The sequence below is a fragment of the Priapulus caudatus genome, unplaced genomic scaffold, assembly GCF_000485595.1.
Source record: "Priapulus caudatus unplaced genomic scaffold, Priapulus_caudatus-5.0.1 Scaffold259, whole genome shotgun sequence".
Taxonomy (NCBI): domain Eukaryota; kingdom Metazoa; phylum Priapulida; class Priapulimorpha; order Priapulimorphida; family Priapulidae; genus Priapulus; species Priapulus caudatus.
Genome location: NW_014577320.1, coordinates 324836 through 343790, shown reverse-complemented (window position 1 = coordinate 343790; position 18955 = coordinate 324836). Strand labels below are relative to the sequence as shown.

The 18955-nt window shown below is 52.8% G+C and overlaps 2 protein-coding genes across 2 annotated transcripts in view; one reads left to right on the top strand and one right to left on the bottom strand.

Annotated features, from left to right (window-relative positions):
* LOC106808197 (WD repeat-containing protein 36-like) overlaps positions 1 to 6332 on the top strand; it is a 10350-nt gene extending 4018 nt beyond the window's left edge. The window contains exons 8-18 of the mRNA XM_014810799.1: positions 485 to 636; positions 1081 to 1195; positions 1653 to 1818; positions 2818 to 2926; positions 3267 to 3346; positions 3720 to 3928; positions 4380 to 4528; positions 4871 to 4996; positions 5132 to 5222; positions 5556 to 5743; positions 6154 to 6332. Coding sequence (XP_014666285.1) covers positions 485 to 636; positions 1081 to 1195; positions 1653 to 1818; positions 2818 to 2926; positions 3267 to 3346; positions 3720 to 3928; positions 4380 to 4528; positions 4871 to 4996; positions 5132 to 5222; positions 5556 to 5743; positions 6154 to 6303 — 1535 coding nt within the window. The 3' untranslated portion in view covers positions 6304 to 6332. The remainder of the gene's footprint in view (positions 1 to 484; positions 637 to 1080; positions 1196 to 1652; positions 1819 to 2817; positions 2927 to 3266; positions 3347 to 3719; positions 3929 to 4379; positions 4529 to 4870; positions 4997 to 5131; positions 5223 to 5555; positions 5744 to 6153) is intronic.
* Positions 6333 to 6980: 648 nt separating this feature from the next.
* Positions 6981 to 18955, bottom strand: part of LOC106808190 — a 32636-nt gene continuing 20661 nt past the window's right edge. Inside the window, exons 21-31 of the mRNA XM_014810793.1 lie at positions 17742 to 17915; positions 17246 to 17573; positions 16265 to 17062; positions 12880 to 15541; positions 12442 to 12586; positions 11724 to 12040; positions 11271 to 11384; positions 10486 to 10657; positions 9150 to 10092; positions 8615 to 8853; positions 6981 to 7901 (exon numbers count right to left, since the gene is read on the bottom strand). Of these exons, the coding sequence (XP_014666279.1) occupies positions 7563 to 7901; positions 8615 to 8853; positions 9150 to 10092; positions 10486 to 10657; positions 11271 to 11384; positions 11724 to 12040; positions 12442 to 12586; positions 12880 to 15541; positions 16265 to 17062; positions 17246 to 17573; positions 17742 to 17915 (6231 nt within the window). The 3' untranslated portion in view covers positions 6981 to 7562. The remainder of the gene's footprint in view (positions 7902 to 8614; positions 8854 to 9149; positions 10093 to 10485; positions 10658 to 11270; positions 11385 to 11723; positions 12041 to 12441; positions 12587 to 12879; positions 15542 to 16264; positions 17063 to 17245; positions 17574 to 17741; positions 17916 to 18955) is intronic.

The window sequence follows — 18955 nt, the reverse complement described above, 5'->3', positions numbered from 1 at the left end:
CCAGTAAGAGTTTAGACGTGAATTGTTAGTGAGTGTATAATTATCATGACAAGTCATGTGGGACCCAGTATGAGTTTAGACATGAATTGTTAGTGAGAGTATAATTATGATGACAAGTCATGTGGGACCCAGTAAGAGTTTAGACATGAATTGTTAGTGAGAGCGTAATTATGATGACAAGTCATGTGGGACCCAGTAAGAGTTTAGACGTGAATTGTTAGTGAGAGTATAATTATGATGACAAGTCATGTGGGACCCAGTAAGAGTTTAGACGTGAATTGTTAGTGAGAGTATAATTGTGGTGACAAGTCATGTGGGACCCAGTAAGGATTTAGACTGGAGGCGATGGTGAGAGCAAGTAATTAAGTCACTTGCTCTCGATTACTCCCAAGTTTTCAGCAGACGATTCAATTTTCGCAGTGGATAACGCCCAGTCGTTGCTTTGACGTTGCATCTCATCGCTCTTCCTCGTTGCTTGCTGTAGAAACCGTCCGGGAGAGCGACTGGGACAACGTTGTCGCGTGTCACCGAGGTCTGGCGGTGGCGACGACGTGGTCGACGCAGCGAGGGTCGATGGGCAAGCACAAGCTGTTACACGAGCGCTTCGCAGAGCAGGGACAGCGAGCCGTCGCCCTGGTGAGTACAGCACCGCGCTAGCGGGCGGGGAAATTATGGGACTCATTTGGTCTGACTAAGTAAGGAACGTTGATCTGTGGGAAATAACTAAGTAACAACCGATCGCAACTGACATCAAGCGAAGAAAGTGGAGGTGGATTGGCCACACCTTACGGAAACTCAGAGACTCCATTGCCAGACAAGCACTGGCGTGGAACCCACAAGGTCAACGGGGAAGGGGCCGTCCGAAAACTACATGGAGGAGGTCGGTCGAAGCCGAAATCAAAGCCGAGGGACACACCTGGGACACCATCAGGCAACTCGCCCAACACCGAGTCAGATGGCGAGGATTTATCAGTGACCTATGCTCCACCCAGGAGCCACGGACGTAACTAACTAACTAGCGGTTGCTGAGGTGACAGGTGACCTCTTGTCTCACGTTTGCATCCTATGCGTCTGCTGCAGGTCGTCACGATGAGTGCCTGCGGAAACTTCTGTCTTGTCGGCTACAGTTCTGGCCACGCGGATCTCTTCAACGTTCAGTCGGGACTACACAGAGGCTCGTACGGAAATCCGAAAGGTAAATTCTCTCTCTCTTCTCGTGCAGGGAATAGCACGCTGCTACTCATATGGGAAAGGGCACGCCTTTACTCAAATGCAGTGTTTCCTTTGGCCAAAAAGGTCTGTAAGGTGGTAATGCTTTTTTGATGTGTTTGCGCGCTTCGAGGTCATAGCAAAGCGAGCACCGCAGGTGCAAATTTTTGAAAAAACATTACAATTTGGTGAGTTTTAAGCAATTCTGAACAATTTTTTGTCAGCGAGGTGTTTTGGACAAATTTCTGTGTGGCGGCTGAGAATTTGAGTGAGGGCCCTTAAGCACATTGTCTGTGTGAGAAAAAGAGGAGTTCCAGTCATCCATGGAAGAGCCCAATGTACTACTCATACGGAAGAGGGCTTCAGCGATCTCCGGTTAATATCAGACGTGATGAGTTTGGTTAGTGTCAGATGCTACGAGTGGGGTTTTCTCGCGTTTCCAGCGCACGATGATGCCGTGAGAGGCGTCGCAATCGATGGACTGAACCAAGTGACGGTCACCGCAGGAGGAGAGAGCACTCTCAAGTTCTGGCGGTTTCGGGCGAAGGATTGTTTGCAAGTCTTGCAGTTGTCCGCGGCCGTATCTCAGATACATTTTCATAGAGAAAGGTATGCTAGTGGCATTTCAGCACATAGCTCCTCATACAGGATGTGGTGAGCTTGTATTTCGCATACACATCCACTAATGAACACTGGCCTGACTTTCTTAAACTACCCCTACAGATAATGCTAAGCCTCACCTATCTAAGGAGGCTTCGCGCGTCCCTCTCCAGATTCTCGGCCTAGCATGTGTGAGGTAGTCACCTTAATAGGGGTAGCCGGCTGGTCACGTCAATAGATAACACGAACACTGTATTACAAAAGCTACTCTCCGTGCGTTCTATTACACGACCTAATATTCGTCCCAGGTGGCTTGCACTTTAACAGCCTAAACAAACAACTCTACGATACTAAACAGATGTCTACAAGCCGTAACAGTCGCGCCGCGTGTCACGTAACCGAATACAAGTAACCTCGTACCTTAAAACGCGGATCGCGAAGTAACTTGGCGAAGTGAAGGTGGTGGAAATAAGGAGTATGGAAGGAATAGGTGTAGGAGACCAAGGGAAGATCACTAGCTCGGAAAAACTGGACTATGCGGCTGAGAGGAAAGGGCCCGAGTGCCCTAGCTTGGAGTTTAGCATCCACAGATCGCGGCGCTCGACTAATATGTGTCACTCGGATGATATATGGTGAGTGACACCAATAGGTGTCCCTCGGATGATGTAGTGCATTATTTATGGTATCGCTTACGTCCTGCGGCTTCGCCGTGCGATAGCTCATGTAGGGCGGCTAGTGTAGGGCGCTATAAATAATATCTGGAGAAGCCTGCGCTGTCCTACACTTATCGTCAAAAGGTAAACCTTAGTAAACAGGGTTCTCCCTGGACCTTGATTATTAAATAACTGATTACTAATAATAAACACCTTCAGGCATCGTAAGGTGAACCACGGTCATCATCAAAAGCTTGGTCCCAGATACATGTATGCCTTCAGGTATCATACGTCGAGTAGTGATAATACGCGTGTATTCTGACATATCTATCACGTGTGTGTGTGTGTATTGCAGTGCGATGCTGGCCGTGGCCCTGGACGACTTCTCTGTGACCGTCATCGACGTTGACATACGACGAGTAGTGAGAAACTTCAGCGGTCACGCAGGCAGAATCACGGACATGGTGCGTGTGGCCGCCCTTTACAATTCTATCGCCTCGCCCGCGTAATTTAATAGATACACTTGCTGTGAGTGCGGTAGCGTCGTAAAAACATCGCAGCATCTACGTCGTGAGAGCGAAGGGGTGGGATGTAATACAAACAGCTTTCTTCCATTTCAAACAAATAGTTATATTCGTTTGTAACTATATCAGTAATATACCGTGTTGCGTGGGTGCAAGATAAAGCTACCACCGCTTTTGTGCGGGGCAACGGCGAGCGTGGCATCCTTATAACATACTTCCACGTCAACGATTACTTCTTTGTGTGATTTGCGGAAGGAATTAACTCGGTTGTGTATTTCAGGCGTTCAGTCGGGATGCGAGATGGCTGGTCACTGCATGTATGGACTGCACTATACGTACGTGGGACCTGCCTACCGCCACGTGAGTTCATTACCCATCCGCCTTACGACGGTTGGTGGTGTGTACATGTCTGAGCGACGCGGGAGTGTGACACTGCTTTCATCGCAACGGCTTGGAATGAGATGCTGTCAGAATGAATCGTCATTAGCAAAGAGAGAGTCATTTTTATTTTGTAGGAGAGAAGTTGAAATACAGAAAATATGCTTCCCCTGCTCATGAGTTAGTAGCAGTATTCTTGATAGTATTGTAATTGCTAGGAGCAAACCAATATTACACTTAATACAGTCCAACTCGTGTATGAGGTTCACTTAAGAGAAATGGCAAGAGTACCCCTCATAGCCAGACATTCTGTTCTATAGAGGTGATCGTTAACACAGGTTTGACTGCATTTCAGTTTGGTAGACTGTTTCCGTGTGGATTCAGCCTGCACCTCACTTGGCTTTTCTCCCACGGGAACGTTCCTCGTCACTGCTCATGTCGACGATCTAGGCATTTACCTCTGGTCCAACTGCACACTGTATGCGCATGTGTCGTTGCGCCCTCTACCGGTAGACATTGTACCGGAGCTTGTGGATTTACCGACAACGTTGGAGCCTAGATCCGGTGTGTAGAACCAATATTTGCTTAATTGTGTGATTTTTTAAACTGTAGCTTAATTGCGACTGTGCCTTTTCATCGTAAGAGTTTTACACAGTGACTCAGTGTATTCTTTAATGTTTTCAGTTTCAAGCAATGTCACCCCTCCCTTGAATAACAATATGTCCTATATAGATACTTTGACACTTTTGAAATTGGGTGGTGCAAAGAACCAATAAGATTTTGGCAGGCGTGCTTGGCTGTGTAAAAAGAATGCCGAAATAAACTGTTAAAAGGTCATTATGTAGAGTAGTCAGGACTCTACTAATATTACTGTATTTGATATATCAAGAGTACATAATAGGAGATAGAGGATCTCCTATTATGTACTCTTGATATATATATATATATATATACTGTATATGATGGAAGCTGTCATTGCTATTCTGCGCCTGTACTCTGTACATTCGTGTTGCAGGGGAGGAGCTGGAGGAGCTACCAGACTCTGTGGAGGAGGAGGAAGTAGAGGAGTACAAGTCTCCTGAGCAGATTGCTGATGAGCTGGTGACGTTGTCTCTACTGCCCAGTTCTCGGTGGAAAAACCTAACAAACCTTGATCTAATAAGGGTGAGTTTCTCCCCAAATTATGGCCTGATATTGTCAGAGTAACTAGCTATAACTTTGCTTGGTGCTGTGGGAATCTAGACAGCACTTGGCCTGAGAAAGGTGGTTTAGCTAGCCTATAATAATATAATAATTAGGTAGGCATATCCATACATAATTTGTCTGATATATTTAAGCAACTAGCCAAACCTTGACTAAGGATGTGCGTGTAACTAACAAAACATTCAAACCTTATGCTGGTGGGTGTGATGTATGAGAATCATTAACACATGCACACCTTTTCGTACAGGTAGTTCGTACAATAGAGGCTTTTTTTGGCTTAATGAATTGCATGTTGCATTACAGAGGCGGAACAAACCCAAAGAACCTCCCAAAGTTCCGAAGGCTGCTCCGTTCTTTCTGCCCACAGTTGCCAATGTGCAAGGTTTCGAGTTTGCCACTACTGACGGCGCTGAAACATCAAAGGATAAGGTGAGCTGCCATACCAAGAGAAAATCATATAGATGGGTCTCCCTCTGTGAGCCGATCTGCTCTAAGACAAAGATTTCATTTCTACTATTTGGCGGTCGCTGTGGTTTTACAGTTGGTGCGTTTTTTGTACTGCAGGGGGCAGCATCGCAGGCCGGGAAGCTGAATCGACTGAAGCCACTCTCTCAGTTCGGCAGCGCACTGGAGAAAGCACACACGGACGCCGCATGTGAGTCTCGCTCTCGACTTAACGCTGCGTCTAGATTCTTCCGCCAGCACCACGCGTAATCACTGCTGTGTGTACTTCGTCTTCGATTCTCGACTTACTGTATACGCTGTATATTTCGCGGTGGTTAATTTTCGTGAATTTCGCAAACGCCTCCCTGACAGCGAAAATAACAACACGCGAATAATTCATACCGAATAATTCATAATTCACCGACCGCGAAATTAACCACTCGCGAAATTGTCCGTCAAGTCTGAATTCGCGAAAATATCTGTACGCAAAAAATATGGCGCATACAGTATCCTCAGTGCGCGTTGTGAATTCCTTTCTTCGCAGACGGAGCGTTGGTCGACGCGCTGAAGGAGATGGGTCCGTCGGCGATAGACATGGAGTTGCGCGAGCTGGCACCGGACGGCGGCGGATCGATCGCACTCATGCAGGCCTTCCTCGACCTGCTCCACGCCACCTTCGAAACCCGGCGAAATTACGAGCTCGCTCAGGCCTACCTGGCTCTCTTTCTCAAGGTGAGATGTTGACCGTGTGATCGTGTCATTGATTAGACGTCCTGTAGGTATATATCTCTACGTCCAGGTGAGATGCTACCCATGTGATCGTGTCGTTAATTAGACGTTCTGCAGGTATCTCCATGCCAAGGTGTGATGCTGCCCGCGTGGGTGTGCTGGTGGGTTGAATAGCTACCTGTGCTTCCTCCTTTTTAGTTCACATGTGCGTGCGTGCGTGCGTGCGTGCGTGCGTGCGTGCGTGCGTGTGCGTATTATTAGGGTATACTTATTCGCTAGGGCTACCTGTCAGTCGCTTCAGGCAGATGGGTCAGTGCTAACAGCTGTACGTACGTTCTCTTTCGCCTTCAGTACATGTACCTGTATTTGAATTACATGCAATAAAGATTTAATAATAATAATAACGTTGGCAGGTGCATGCGGACTTGATCGTGGAGGAGGCAGCACTCGCCGAGAAACTGCAAGACGTGGCCGACATACAGCAGGACACGTGGCGCCACCTGCAGCTCATGTTTAACGAGAGCATTGGTCTCGTTAGCTATCTAAAGAACACTACATTGTGATGCTGAAGGATGTTGAGGAGGAGGGGCAGGGGCAGGAGGAGGAGGAGGAGGGGCAGGGGCAGGAGGAGGAGGAGGAGGGGCAGGGGCAGGAGGAGGAGAAAGGGCAGGAGGAGGAGGGGGAGGAGCAGGAGGAGGGGCAGGGGCAGGAGGAGGAGCAGGGACAGGAGGATGAGGAGGGGCAGGGCAAGGGGCAGGGGCAGGAGGAGGAGGAGGAGGGGCAGGGGCAGGAGGAGGAGGGGCAGGGGCAGGAGGATGAGGAGGAGCAGGAGGAGGGGCAGGGACAGGAGGAGGAGGGGCAGGGGCAGGGGCAGGAGGATGAGGAGGGGCAGGAGGAGGAGGAGGGACAGGGGGAGGAGGGGCAGGGGCTGTGGCAGTTGCATGCAACAAGTGCATGTAGATGATCATGTACAACATGGCAGAGGTTTGTAATAGACAGCTTTGTCTGTTATGTTATCGCTGTTCGTGTTTTATTTGTCGTTTACATTTGTCTTCACTTCAGTCTATTGTGAACTTTTGAACGTATAATAGCTGTTAGTAGATGGTCGGCAGTGACAGACTGAGCGAAGTTACTGTAAGCGCAAATTCGTTTAGTAATAAAGTTTTGTACATATGCAGCGACTAGTCTTTCACTTATTTAGTTCTACTCTTTCTATGAGAGTAAAAACGAATGCATTTCATGTGATGCATCTGGTTTATTTTAGACCTGTAACAGGTCACGTAACAACAACATGAAATGACATCAAGAGATTCTTGGCTATATTGCACATCACACAGATCTATATACTTTGTTCTGATTCTATAAAAAAAACTGAGATATGCAAAAATGAGCTTCACATACATTTCACTATGTAATGGTAGTAATAAATACATTGTCACGTTGATATTAACATCTTATTCTAGGAGATAGTGACAGACGACTGGACGACTAGACGAGACTGCCAAAAACAAATTATATACGTACACTTGTAAATACTCAGTGAAAGCACTAATTCACAACCAGAGACGAGTCACATATGTAAATATTCTCATATCAAAACATTGGCAAGCTCAAGGACGGTTACAATTGGCAAGTTTGACACGGCTGTACAACCACACAGTAAACACTGACTGTACCGAATACTGGAGAAATATCACCTCCGTGTATATATAGCGAATAAATAAAACTAAATACACCCTCAGGCGCTACACTACCACAACAGGATTGTGCGTTCGCAGGTATACAGTAGGTGCCCACCCATCGGTGAATCCCAACTCTCCACTCAACTCACGTCGGCTATGAGGCGTTCGACGGCGTCCCAGTCTATACACGACATGACGCTACGCCCGCTGCTCAGCGTGTCCACCCTCACGCCGTCCGACCCGTGCACGGACGCGTCTAGTTGCTCGCGTGGCGGCGGGGAAGGAGCGAGCTCGTGGCGCGGCGCGGCCCCCTCGTCGTCCCTGTCCTGCGTGATCACACGCGTGCTGTGCAGAGTTACCCTCGGCGCAGGCTGCGGCGCGGCTCGTGCGTTGCTGGAGATGTCGCTAGCAGCAGCATGTGTCTTCCTGGGAGCAGCGCTAGGTGCCAGACCGATGATGGCTCGACCCAGGCTCTCGTCCTGCGTGTAGAAGTGTTTGAATCAACAGTTAAGCCAATGTAGTGAGGGGATAGCCATATGTGCCATGATAAGTTATTCTTATATCACCATCCACAGTATCCTAAGATAACTTATTCAGAGTTGTCACTCCCATCCCCCATAATCTATTAATCACATACATATACTAGGGATGAGAATGAGAAAATCCAACTCCAAACAAAAAGTCCAAAGCCCTCACATTTCAAAGCTCCAAGCATTCACACATCTCATCAAAACTAATACAATGTCACATTGAATGTGTTTTACTCGTTGATAAATACAAACTAATTTGCGTAATTGTTATACTACACACACGTTCTCACATTATGTGTACATATAACACATACATGTACAAAGAAGAACCTTATTGAATAAAGGTACTGTTGAGAGTTAAAATACAGATTTTACATTCTTAACCATATCCCCTCCATAACGTTTCACAAAATCGATCCCAGGGACTGTCAAATCCGAGAAATTTCTCGGATCCGAGGAAACTTCTTATCCCTGATATAAACACATATGTGTATGTATGTATATATATATATAAATAAATATACAATATATTATCAGCATTAGCGCATGCACACCCACACACACGCAGCGGCACACAACAGCACAGCACAGCACACACGGCGTGCGCACACACACACGCACACACACGCACACACACGCACAACAATCACATGATGACTGACCATCCACAGCGGTCCCTCCTCAAGTATCCTCTCCACCTGTGACGGCACACTCCACTCGCTCTCCACCGAGCTCGTGGGGCTGGGCGGCGGCGGCCGGCGGCTGCTGCGTGCTCGCGGCGTCGGCGCGGGAGCGACGGATCTCCGCGGCTGCAGATCCTGAAGGATCTGCGCGTACGTGCGCGGCTTGTGAGCGGGTCTCCCCGCCACCAGGAGTCGCCTGTTTAGCGTCACCGTTCCACCTGCGCAGCAAGTGTGCCCGAGCGTTTACGATTACAGCGTTACAAGAGTAAGAATCACGTAGTAATAAGTAGCAGTAATAGTAGCAGGAGTGAATGAAATCAGATTTGGACGAAATGTGTTTGCAATCACTCGGGGTTGTAGTAATAATAGTGCAAGTGTTAGAGTTTTCGGGAAAGACTCAAAGGTAGTTAAGCGAGAAACCACGCATGCATTCAAACAGCTGTCAGGTTGGCTAATATCCAATGTTGTTTGCTGTATTAGTTATGAATACCGGCTACAGTCTGCTGTCACTCACTTGCTATGGGATTCCTTTCGATCGTCTTCCCCGGGCTCCTCCCAGACACGGCTCCCCCTCGGTGCGCCCTGCTAGCCGCAAACTTGAACTTCGGCACAGGCTTCTTTCCCGCAGCACCTCCCTTCTTCGTCTGGCTACCCGCCGACCCTGCATGCTTGCCGTACACCTGTCTCTTTACTGGTGTCGACGCTCCCTTTCTCGGAGGCTGGGTCCACCATAAGGCACGCGCCCCTCTGTGCGTTGCGCGGCTGATGTCAGCTGTGCGGTGCTCCGTCGCCGGCGCGGCAGCAAACCGCACGCCGGCTCTCTCGTCCGCGACTCTGCGTGTGGCGCCCCCTACCGCGACCGCTCGCCTGTCGCTGCCGGACGGAAAGCCGGCGTCGCCCCGCGGCGTGCGTCCGCCGGGTCGTGCGAGGTCGCCGATGAGACGGAGCGCGTCCGCCGTCCGTTGTTCGACGTCACGCTCCAACCTCCGCGCTCGCTCGTCCGCCCGCCACGCGGCCGTCGCCACCGCCGGCCGCCCCTCTGTCGCGCCACGCGTCCGATCCCGGGGATACCGCGCCACGCGAGCCTGACGTCGTGTGGCCGACGACGCGCGACCTGCTGACCTCCGCTCAGTGGCCGGGGATCGGTTTTCTTTCCCCGGCGCCGACGTGCCTGCGGCGGTCGAGGACCACTTCTCTCTACCCTGCTCTGCTGCGGTGACGGCCGAGATACCTTGCGCTGGCTTGGTGGAGTGGTCGCCGGTTCTGCTTGCGTCGCGGGCCGTAGGTGGGGAGGTCGCGAGAAGGTCGCGGGCCGTAGGTGGGGAGGTCGCGAGAAGGTCGCTGAGTAGCTCGACCGCCTGCCGCTTACGATGCGTGCGCTGAAGCTCGAACTGACCGCGTCGCTCTGTCGATCGTCGCGCCGTGTCCGCTAGCAGGTCGCTCGTTGATAGATGGCGCTGCAATGAATATCGGCGATGCCGTATACGGGATGCGTCGTTTCGGAATGGACGTGCATTATGATAGATGGGTGAGAGCGCGCCGTGCTACAGGTGACAAGTGGGAAGACAATTAGCCAGTTCAGACAATCAGCCAAACTGAGAATTCTCTGCTAATATGAGAAATGCACCAAATTCTGCACCAGCCCCTCTCAGTCATCTGGCGGAATAGCCGGGAGGGCTTCCGAAAGCAGAACAGGCCGAATCGAATGCATCACAAGAGCTCTGCTTTTCGATTGCTTGCTAGCCTGCAAATCGAATCGGCCGTATGACACGTATAGCGAGAACAACACTAGTGTGGCAACGTGTTATTACTTGTAATAAGGATTAGGTTAGGATAAGGTGTGCTCTCACCTGTGAAGGAGAGGCGTATGGCTTCCTCTCCGTGGCTGCGAGCTGCTGCCGCTGTGAACGATACTCTGCGGTTCTTTCCCGCCTCTTCTCCAACATCCACGCGTGCAGCTGCCGCCTTCTCTCCATGCTGTGAGCATCAGCCCGGGGCGTGAGTGACTTCGCACCAGCTCCCCTGAATAAGTGATATCGGAAAGTCCAGCTGTGTTATTTAGGTCATAGAAAAAGGGGGATAAAATGGCCGTGGCGCGCTACGGAAAGTTCATGATCAATGTAAGCATTCGTGCGTTTTTAGTTTTTGCATTAACACAAACATTGCAAAATATCCCAAATGACCACAATCATATTTGTAAATGTTTCTGTAAACAGAAACGCACCTGTGAATTGAAGTACGATGTTGGTGAAAAGAATTATAGATCAAAAACATAGACTAGTACTATCGTAACTACGTTATATATAGGCAACTTATCACCCCTCTTATCTGATCTCAATATGACGGCAGGGACTTTCCAATATGGCTTTTAGAGAGAACTCATTATCAGACGAATGTAGACAATTATTTCAATCATCTGCTGCTAATTATTCAATTGTTATTCTGGGTGAAAAATAAAAATAAATAAGATAAATAAGAGAAACAGATAAAGATGAAGAGTAGGAAATAAGTACATGAAAAATTTAGCAGATCGATAGAGAGGGAAGGGGAGAGCGAGACACCGGGCGAAAGAGGAAGTGAGAAAAAAAGAGACGAGTAAAGCATAGAGGATTTTCAAGTCGAGTGTTTGATTCACCATTTAGCCTCTAATTGGTGCATCTGCTCTTCTGTGACACCGATGTCATCAGGCTTGATGGTATGTATCACCTCAGCCAGGATATCACTGAGGCCACTGAGGTCATGCCCTGAACTGCAGCAGAAAAACTCGCTGTTACAAACGATGTTACGACCCACGCTACAATACCCACGTGGTTGTGAGAGTTAGTCCAACAATGCTTCATAACATTCATAACAGTATGTCAATATTAATAACAACAACAATAATACAACATTTGCTACAGTATGTAAATAATAATAATAATAATAATAATACATACATACATAAGGCATATATATATGTATATCGATATATATATATATATATATAGATATATATCGGGTTTACATGGTCAACCCAGAAGCCACCGGCTAATGCCGTGATCCACTTTGGAAATAATAATATATAATACATAATATGTAAACCCCTCACCTTGTCATCCCTGCTTGTGCCGACCTTCCTCCTTGCTGCCCTCGCGTCGACGCTTCTCCCTCTCTCGCTTCCCAGCCGTTTGCTTGCTTCTCCTCCAGCACGCGCGTCATCGACCCCCCGACCCCGTGCGTCATCGACCCCCCGACCCCGCGTGGATGCCTCGAGCTGCTCTGTCCCACGTGCAGCGACAGCGAGGGGAAGGAATCGAGCGACGTCACGGGGGTACTAGTCCTGTGTACGACGTCAGCGCGTGGCGGCCCGCTGCGTGACCGCGCCGACTCGCATGACTCGGTGATCTCATTCGCCCGCTGAAGTAGCTGTAGTGAAGGATTAGCTCGTTAGAATCGCAGTGACGCTAGTGTCGAGTTCGGAGCGAAATACGGATGTAATCTGAGAGGTGGGGCGGGTCGGCAGACAGAAATGCCAAGGTCGTTTAGAATTCAGGACACGTAAAACATTGATAGCCGAGTTTAGACATTGGTGTAAAAAATCTAGTGAGTTCTATTTACGACAAATAAACACTGGCTTATTTCCTTAGCTTTTGGCTATATTTCCACATTATAAATATTTGTTTACGCGAGTGTGACAACTCTATAAATATGTTTTATACCTACTACTTATACTGCCTACTTATACCTACTACCTAAGCCTACAACATATACTTACTACTTATATTTACTAGTCATACTTATACTTACTACTTGTACTTTTCGCATACCTGTTTAGTGTCAGCACACTCTTGTTCCACCTTGTGAGCTATTTCGTCAACAGCATTTAGTTGTCTGTCCATCTCTTTAAGCCTTCTATCCATAGAGGCTCTGGATTTCTTGTTCATGCTATCCTCCTCAAAGTCATCCACATATCTAAATAATACAAGTAAGCGATGATATGATATATTGGTATGTGGTAATATGTATGGTATATATGGTAAAAATATAAAATATATGGTATATGATATATACTTTTATTATATTATTAGACTATTACAGAGTATGAACCAGAAATTACTAAAGTAAAATATTCTATATACTATAGAATTCTATATTTCTATATGAACCCCAATGTTTAAGCAAGCATCGTGGAATTATTGTTGGATCAGGTGACCCTTCTGCTACGTAGATTCATGTAGTAGTGGCTAGTGATGGTGACAGCTTACCTCGTATTGAAGTCGTGCAATAGCAGCCTGGTCGTCACCTCATCCCCTCCCTCGCATGTACCCACGTCTGACTCTACACAGATGCTCCTCCTTTCCTGCATGTGAGGCAGTAACCCAACTTCCTTCTCCTTGCGGTGGGATGGGAACGTGATATCCTCCTCCTGGATGAGGGGAGAAGTGTGGATTCCTTCCCCCTGGATGAGGGGAGAAGTGTGGATTCCTGCCTCCTGGATGTGGGGAGAAGTATGGATTCCTTCCTCCTGGATGAGGTGAGAAGTGTGGATTCCTTCCCCCTGGATGAGGGAAGAAGTGTGGATTCCTTCCCCCTGGATGAGGGGTAAAGTGTGGATTCCTTCCCCCTGGATGAGGGGAGAAGTGTGGATTCCTTCCCCCTGGATGAGGGGAGAAGTGTGGATTCCTTCCTCCTGGATGAAGGGAGAAGTGTGGATTCCTCCCTCCTGGATGATGGGAGAAGTATGAATTCCTTCCTCCTGGATGTGGGGAGAAGTGTGGATTCCTTCACCCTGGATGAGGGGAGAAGTATGGATGTGCTCCTGGACGCGTGCGGGTAAAAGGAAGCCCTCTACCTGCACGCGGGGAGAGATACGAATCCCCTTCTCCCGGATGCTTAGAGGGACATGGGTCGCCTCCTCTTCCTCCTTGAGCGAGGGACGCACCCTCACCTCACGAGCGTAGTAGGGTCCGTGGATGTCATCTGTGGTGGCCGGCAGACGAGCTCGCTCGTTATCCACCCGCTCCTCGTTCAACGCCAGGCTTCCCATGATCTCCGCGACGGCCTCAGGGCCGAGGTCGACAATGTTGATGACTCGACCACCCGGTGGCGCCACCGGCTCCGCGGCGCCGGTGGGTTCCGCTCTCAGACCGAGCAGAATGTCGACGGGAAGGTGCGGAGCGAACGCTCTCGCTCCCGCCCCAGCCCCGCCCACATCATCCTCTACCACGTGCTCTTTCTCAGCCAGGCCTACCGCCTTTGCCGCACGCTCTTTCTCGGCTGTGCCATCCTCCTTGGGCATGCCCACCTCGCGCTCGAGTGCGAGTGCCTCCTCGGGCGAGGTCACGGGTGAGGTTGCGGCGTCGGCGACACGCACCGCTCGCTCGCGACCATGCGTCGGCGTCGCGTCGGTCATGGTCGCCGCGGCGGCCTGCGCGGGCAGCGGCATCGCGACAGCCACCCTGTACTGCGCGGCGGCATACGACGGCAGGTCTACAGGGGAACGCACACCGGTACGGGCGACAGTGTCGGAGAGCGATGGCGGCTCGTTCAGTGGGAGAACGTATCCGCTGTCGAGCGTCGGCGGGTCCGGTCGCTTCACCTCGGCCACAGGTGGCGCCACGTCTGCAGCAGGTGGCGCCACGTCTGCTGCAGGTGGCGCCTCGGTCACGTCGCGACGGCTGCGTCTCTTCACGCGAGCGTCCCTCGCACGCTCGTCACGTGCCTGCCACGCGTCTAGCCTCACCGCCAGCAGCGGTGGCTCGCGATCCGCGGCCGCGCGCTCGCGTCGACTGCCGGCGCCCTCTGCCAGCCTGCACCTCACCTTCTGCTCGTACGCGATGATGTCACCTGGGGGGACTAGCCGTGGTGCTGCGCCCTCTGGTGGCAGAGTGAGGAAGTGGTGAGGGGGAGCGGGTTCTAGCGGCTTTGTTGCCGGCAGATTTAGGAGTGGAATCTGACGTGGCTTTGGTGGCTTGTCTTTCGTTGGTCCGTGCACATACTCTCGTTGCGCGTACATGTGTTTCGGCTGCTTGTACACGTGTTCTTGTTGCGCATACATGTGTTTTGGCGGCTCGTGCACGTGTTCTCGCTGCGCGTACATGTGTTCTCGTTGCGCGTACACGTGTTCTCGTTGCGCATACATGTGTTTTGGCTGCTCGTATATGTAGTCTCGTTCCACATACGAGTGTTTTGGGTGCTCGTGCATGCGTTCCTGTCCGAACCCGTGTGTCGGCTTCAGGCGAACATCGTGGGGCGGTGGAAGCCAGCGCGCGTGCTCCCCCGCGACATGGTGCGTGATGCCAGGCACGTGCAGCAGCGGAAAGTCGGCCCAGGCCTCCCGCGTCCGGCCCACCTCTCTGGGCATCCCTCGCCGTCCCTCCGGCAAGAAGAGCAGAGGCAGAGATTCGACATCAGCCTGACGCAGCACACCGCGGTGCAGGAAGGTGAACGCGGCGCGTTCCCGCCGCGCGCTGCCGCCGCCGCCGCCGCACTCTCCCTCGCTGACGCTCGCGTCCGTCCGCAGATCCCCGATGTCCATCTTCCCGCTGCCGTCCGCGACCTCCTCCCGTCCATCGCTCGTCATCGTCTCTGGCTCCGTCTGCAGAGCGACGCTGCGACGCGCGCCGTGCGTCCGCGACGCCTCGTCGAGGCCGCCTCCCTGTTCAGCTGCGCCGGCGTCAGGGTGGGACGTCTGCGCAGTGTCAGGGTGTACGCGTGAGGTAGCTGCAGTGTCAGCTGCGCTCGTTGCCCCGAATGCGACCGTTGCCGTGTCGGTCGTGCTTCTACCGGCTGCAATGATTACCCCGTCGGCCCTGTTTCTACTGGTTTTCATGGTTACACCATCAGTCATTCTTGTACCGGTTGCCATGGTTACCCTGTCAGTCGTGCTTGTACTGGCGTCAGCTGCTGCTGGAGATGACTGTTGCTCTTGGTGAACAGAGGCATCACGACCTGTCGTATCACTCTGCGCGTATCGCTTCCTCTGCCGAGGATCATCCGCTGATGAGCGAGATTCAACTCCTCCTCCTTCTCCTCTCCCTGCTGCTTCTCCTCCTCCTCCTCCTTCTCCTTCTTCCGCTACTTCTGCACTTCTTCCTCCTGCCTCTCCTCCTGCTCCTCCTCCTCCTCCTCTCCCTGCTGCTTCTCCTTCTTCTTCTTCTTCTTCTTCTTTGCCTCCTCCTCCTCTTCTTCCTTCTCCTCCTACCCCTCCTGCCCCTCCTCCAGCACCATCATAGTAGGCATCGATGATGTCATGCAGTTTGTCCAGACGTGCCCAGCTCAACCTCATGCCGGCGGTCAGCGATGACCCTGGTGACCTCGGGGTCGTGAGGGTCGCGCCTCGCTCGCCCGTCGTCTCCCAGTCGCTCTCGTCCCTGCGATCGAGCGACTCGGTCTCCGTCCTCTCCGAGATGTCAGCCAGGTGGCGCTGCTGCGGCGTGCGGGGCGTCGCGGCGGCGCCTCTCTCGCTGCGGCGGCCACCAGGAGTCTTCCTCGGTGCGCGGCGTGCGGGGATGCTTGGGATCGACCAGGGGTCGGCCGGCGCCCCGACGCTGCTGCTGCTGCTATCACTCGCCTGCTCCTCCTCCTCGTCTTCTTCCCTCGCCTCCTCCTCCTCCTCCGCCTCTTCCTGCTCGTCGGCGGTGAGGGTACGGTCGAGACTCTCAGTCGTGAGATCGTCCGCGCTCGCCCTGTCCTCGTCGTTTCCCGAGTGCCCCGCTTTGCACTCAGTAGCGCCATCTAGCGGCGTCCGCGTCGCGTCCAGTCTCAGCTTTCGCTTCGATGACTTTGTTGTCGCGGCGGATGCAATCGTCGTCTCGCGTTGCTGCTCCGAGAGCCAGAGGCCGTGAACGACGAAGTCGGCGGACAAGTGAACGTGCATGACGGACGTCGTCGCCCTCGTCGGCGTGCCCAGCAGGTGGCGCCTCTGCGTCCACGCGACAAACCAGCGCACGAGGGCGAGCAGGCGGGCGTGGCGGTCGCCGAGCCGCGCCTCCGGCAGCCCGACGGCCCGCAGGGGGCTGGCGAGCGGCGCGCGGCTCTCCCGCGGCGCCACCTGGGGGAGATCCGACCAGCTGTAGCTGCGGTGGCGCGCGGCGGCGGGCGACGCGATGCGCGGCGCGGCACGTGCGGGGCGGATCTTGGCGCTGTCCGGGAGAAACGTCACGCTTCGCCGGGCCGTCTTCAGCGTCCCCTGGCTGCCGAACTTCTTGAGGATGGGCGTCGCGGCGAGCTCGCTCGCTTGCTTCGACACGTTTGACCAGCTGAGGCTGCGAAACAATCCGGCGAACTTCGACCCGAGATGCGACCGCTGCGGCGACAGCGACGACGAAGACTGCTTCTGACCGGCGGCTGGTGACCGCACGCTTCCCGCCATCCCCGCCGAGCCCCTCGCTAACCGTGGCGGCTTCTCGCTCACCGCCGAGGCGTCCGTGATGGAGGCCGCTGCCACTGCCGTGTGCGGGGAAGGCGTCAGCATGGGAGGCCGCAACAAGGAGGCGCCACCGTGCACGGGGCTCTGTACGGGGGAAGCACGCCGGACGCTGTCCATGCTGCGAGAGCGACGCTGCAGCCGCTGCTGCCACGCGCTCACCGCCGCCGCGCGCGGGGCGACGCGACTTAGCTGTCGCTCACGGACGCGCGCGGCGTGCCGCGGCAGCAGTGGTGGAGCCCCCGCGACGTCGTCGTCGTCCTCGCGCTTGCCGTAGCAGACGGCGTAAGCCGTGTCGAGAAAGCCGAGAAACTCCGCATCCGTCTCGTATGGCCGGCTGCCCGTAGAGGGCGCCACCGGTGCGCTCGCCGCCGCCGCCGCGTGCAGCGGGATGACGTGCAAGCGCGCGACGTCAAGCTCCGCCGTGACCTTGGGGTCGTCGCAGGTCGCGACCTTGTCGAACGTGACCTCGGTGCTGTACCCGGGTCGCCGTCTCGCCAGGTGGCGCCGGCGCCGCCGCACGAGCTGACACTGCTGGATGTAGTTGACGGAGAGCATGCGCGGTGACGTCACCGACGACACGCTGCTCTGCGGTGACAGCAGCAGCTCCACCGACGTCCGCCGCCGCCGCGCCGCGTCGACGACGCCCCGCGCTTCCCGGGGAGTCCTCCCCCGCTGCTGCCAGGGAGGGAAGCTCGCAGGAGTCTTCGTGGGGGAAGCCGCGGGGGACGTGGAGGAGGCGTCATCGTCGAGCGGCGAGGGGAGCGTGTCGAGGTGGATGCGACGCCAGCGCTTCATCAGCATCCTCATCTTCTCCGACACCTGCGCCGGGAATCGGGAGAATGGCTTCACACGGATGCTAGGGTTACGCGGCTATGAAGATCACAGATCACGCGTCTCAACATTAGTTTCTCTCAATCTTAACTTTTTTCTCATAGACCGGAGAAATATACTGTGTATGGAAAACTCAACATCATGTCACTCTCGTAACGTTACCTTGTTTCCGTCAACAGTCTGTGAGAAAAAGTTACTGTTGAGATTAATGTTGTTTAAATGTTAAGACTAATTTTGTTTCTATCAACAAGCCCCTGATTAATAGCATCACTAAGCGCATTTGAAAGCTACGGCGTGCGTAAACAGAGACGAGTGTCCAATACGATAACATGGCAGTAAAGGACTGATCAGAATCCCCCGAGCATGCAAACTCAGATGCTGGTCTAGTGAGATAACACATTAAATTCAAGGTTCACAGAGCATTTCCGCATGACCGATGCACCCTCTCACAGCCCTCTCTGCATAGCTTACCCTCCGTCCTCCATAGCTAACCCTCCGTCCTCCATAGCTAACCCTCCGTCCACCATAGCTAACCCTCCGTCCACCATAGCTAACCCTCCGTCCTCCATAGCTTACCTTCCGTCCACCATAGCTTACCCTCCGTCCACCATAGCTAACCCTCCGTCCTCCATAGCTAACCCTCCGTCCTCCATAGCTAACCCTCCGTCCACCATAGCTAACCCTCCGTCCACCATAGCTAACCCTCCGTCCACCATAGCTAACCCTCCGTCCACCATAGCTAACCCTCCGTCCACCATAGCTAACCCTCCGTGTTTCATAGCTAACCTTCCGTCCTCCATCGCTAAACCTCCGTCCTCCATAGCTAACCCTCCGTCCTCCATAGCTAACCCTCCATCCACCATAGCTAATCCTCCGTCCACCATAGCTAACCCTCCATGCTCCATAGCTAACCCACCGTCCACCATAGCTAACCCTCCGCAAGACATTAGGTACACCATGACGAAGTCTGTAAAAAGGACCCCCCTTAAACAAAAGCTACTACCCCTACCTACCCAAATTTTTCAGCCTGGGGGTCGGGGTGAGGGCACAACAAGATATTTGTCGTTAATCTGTGCGCC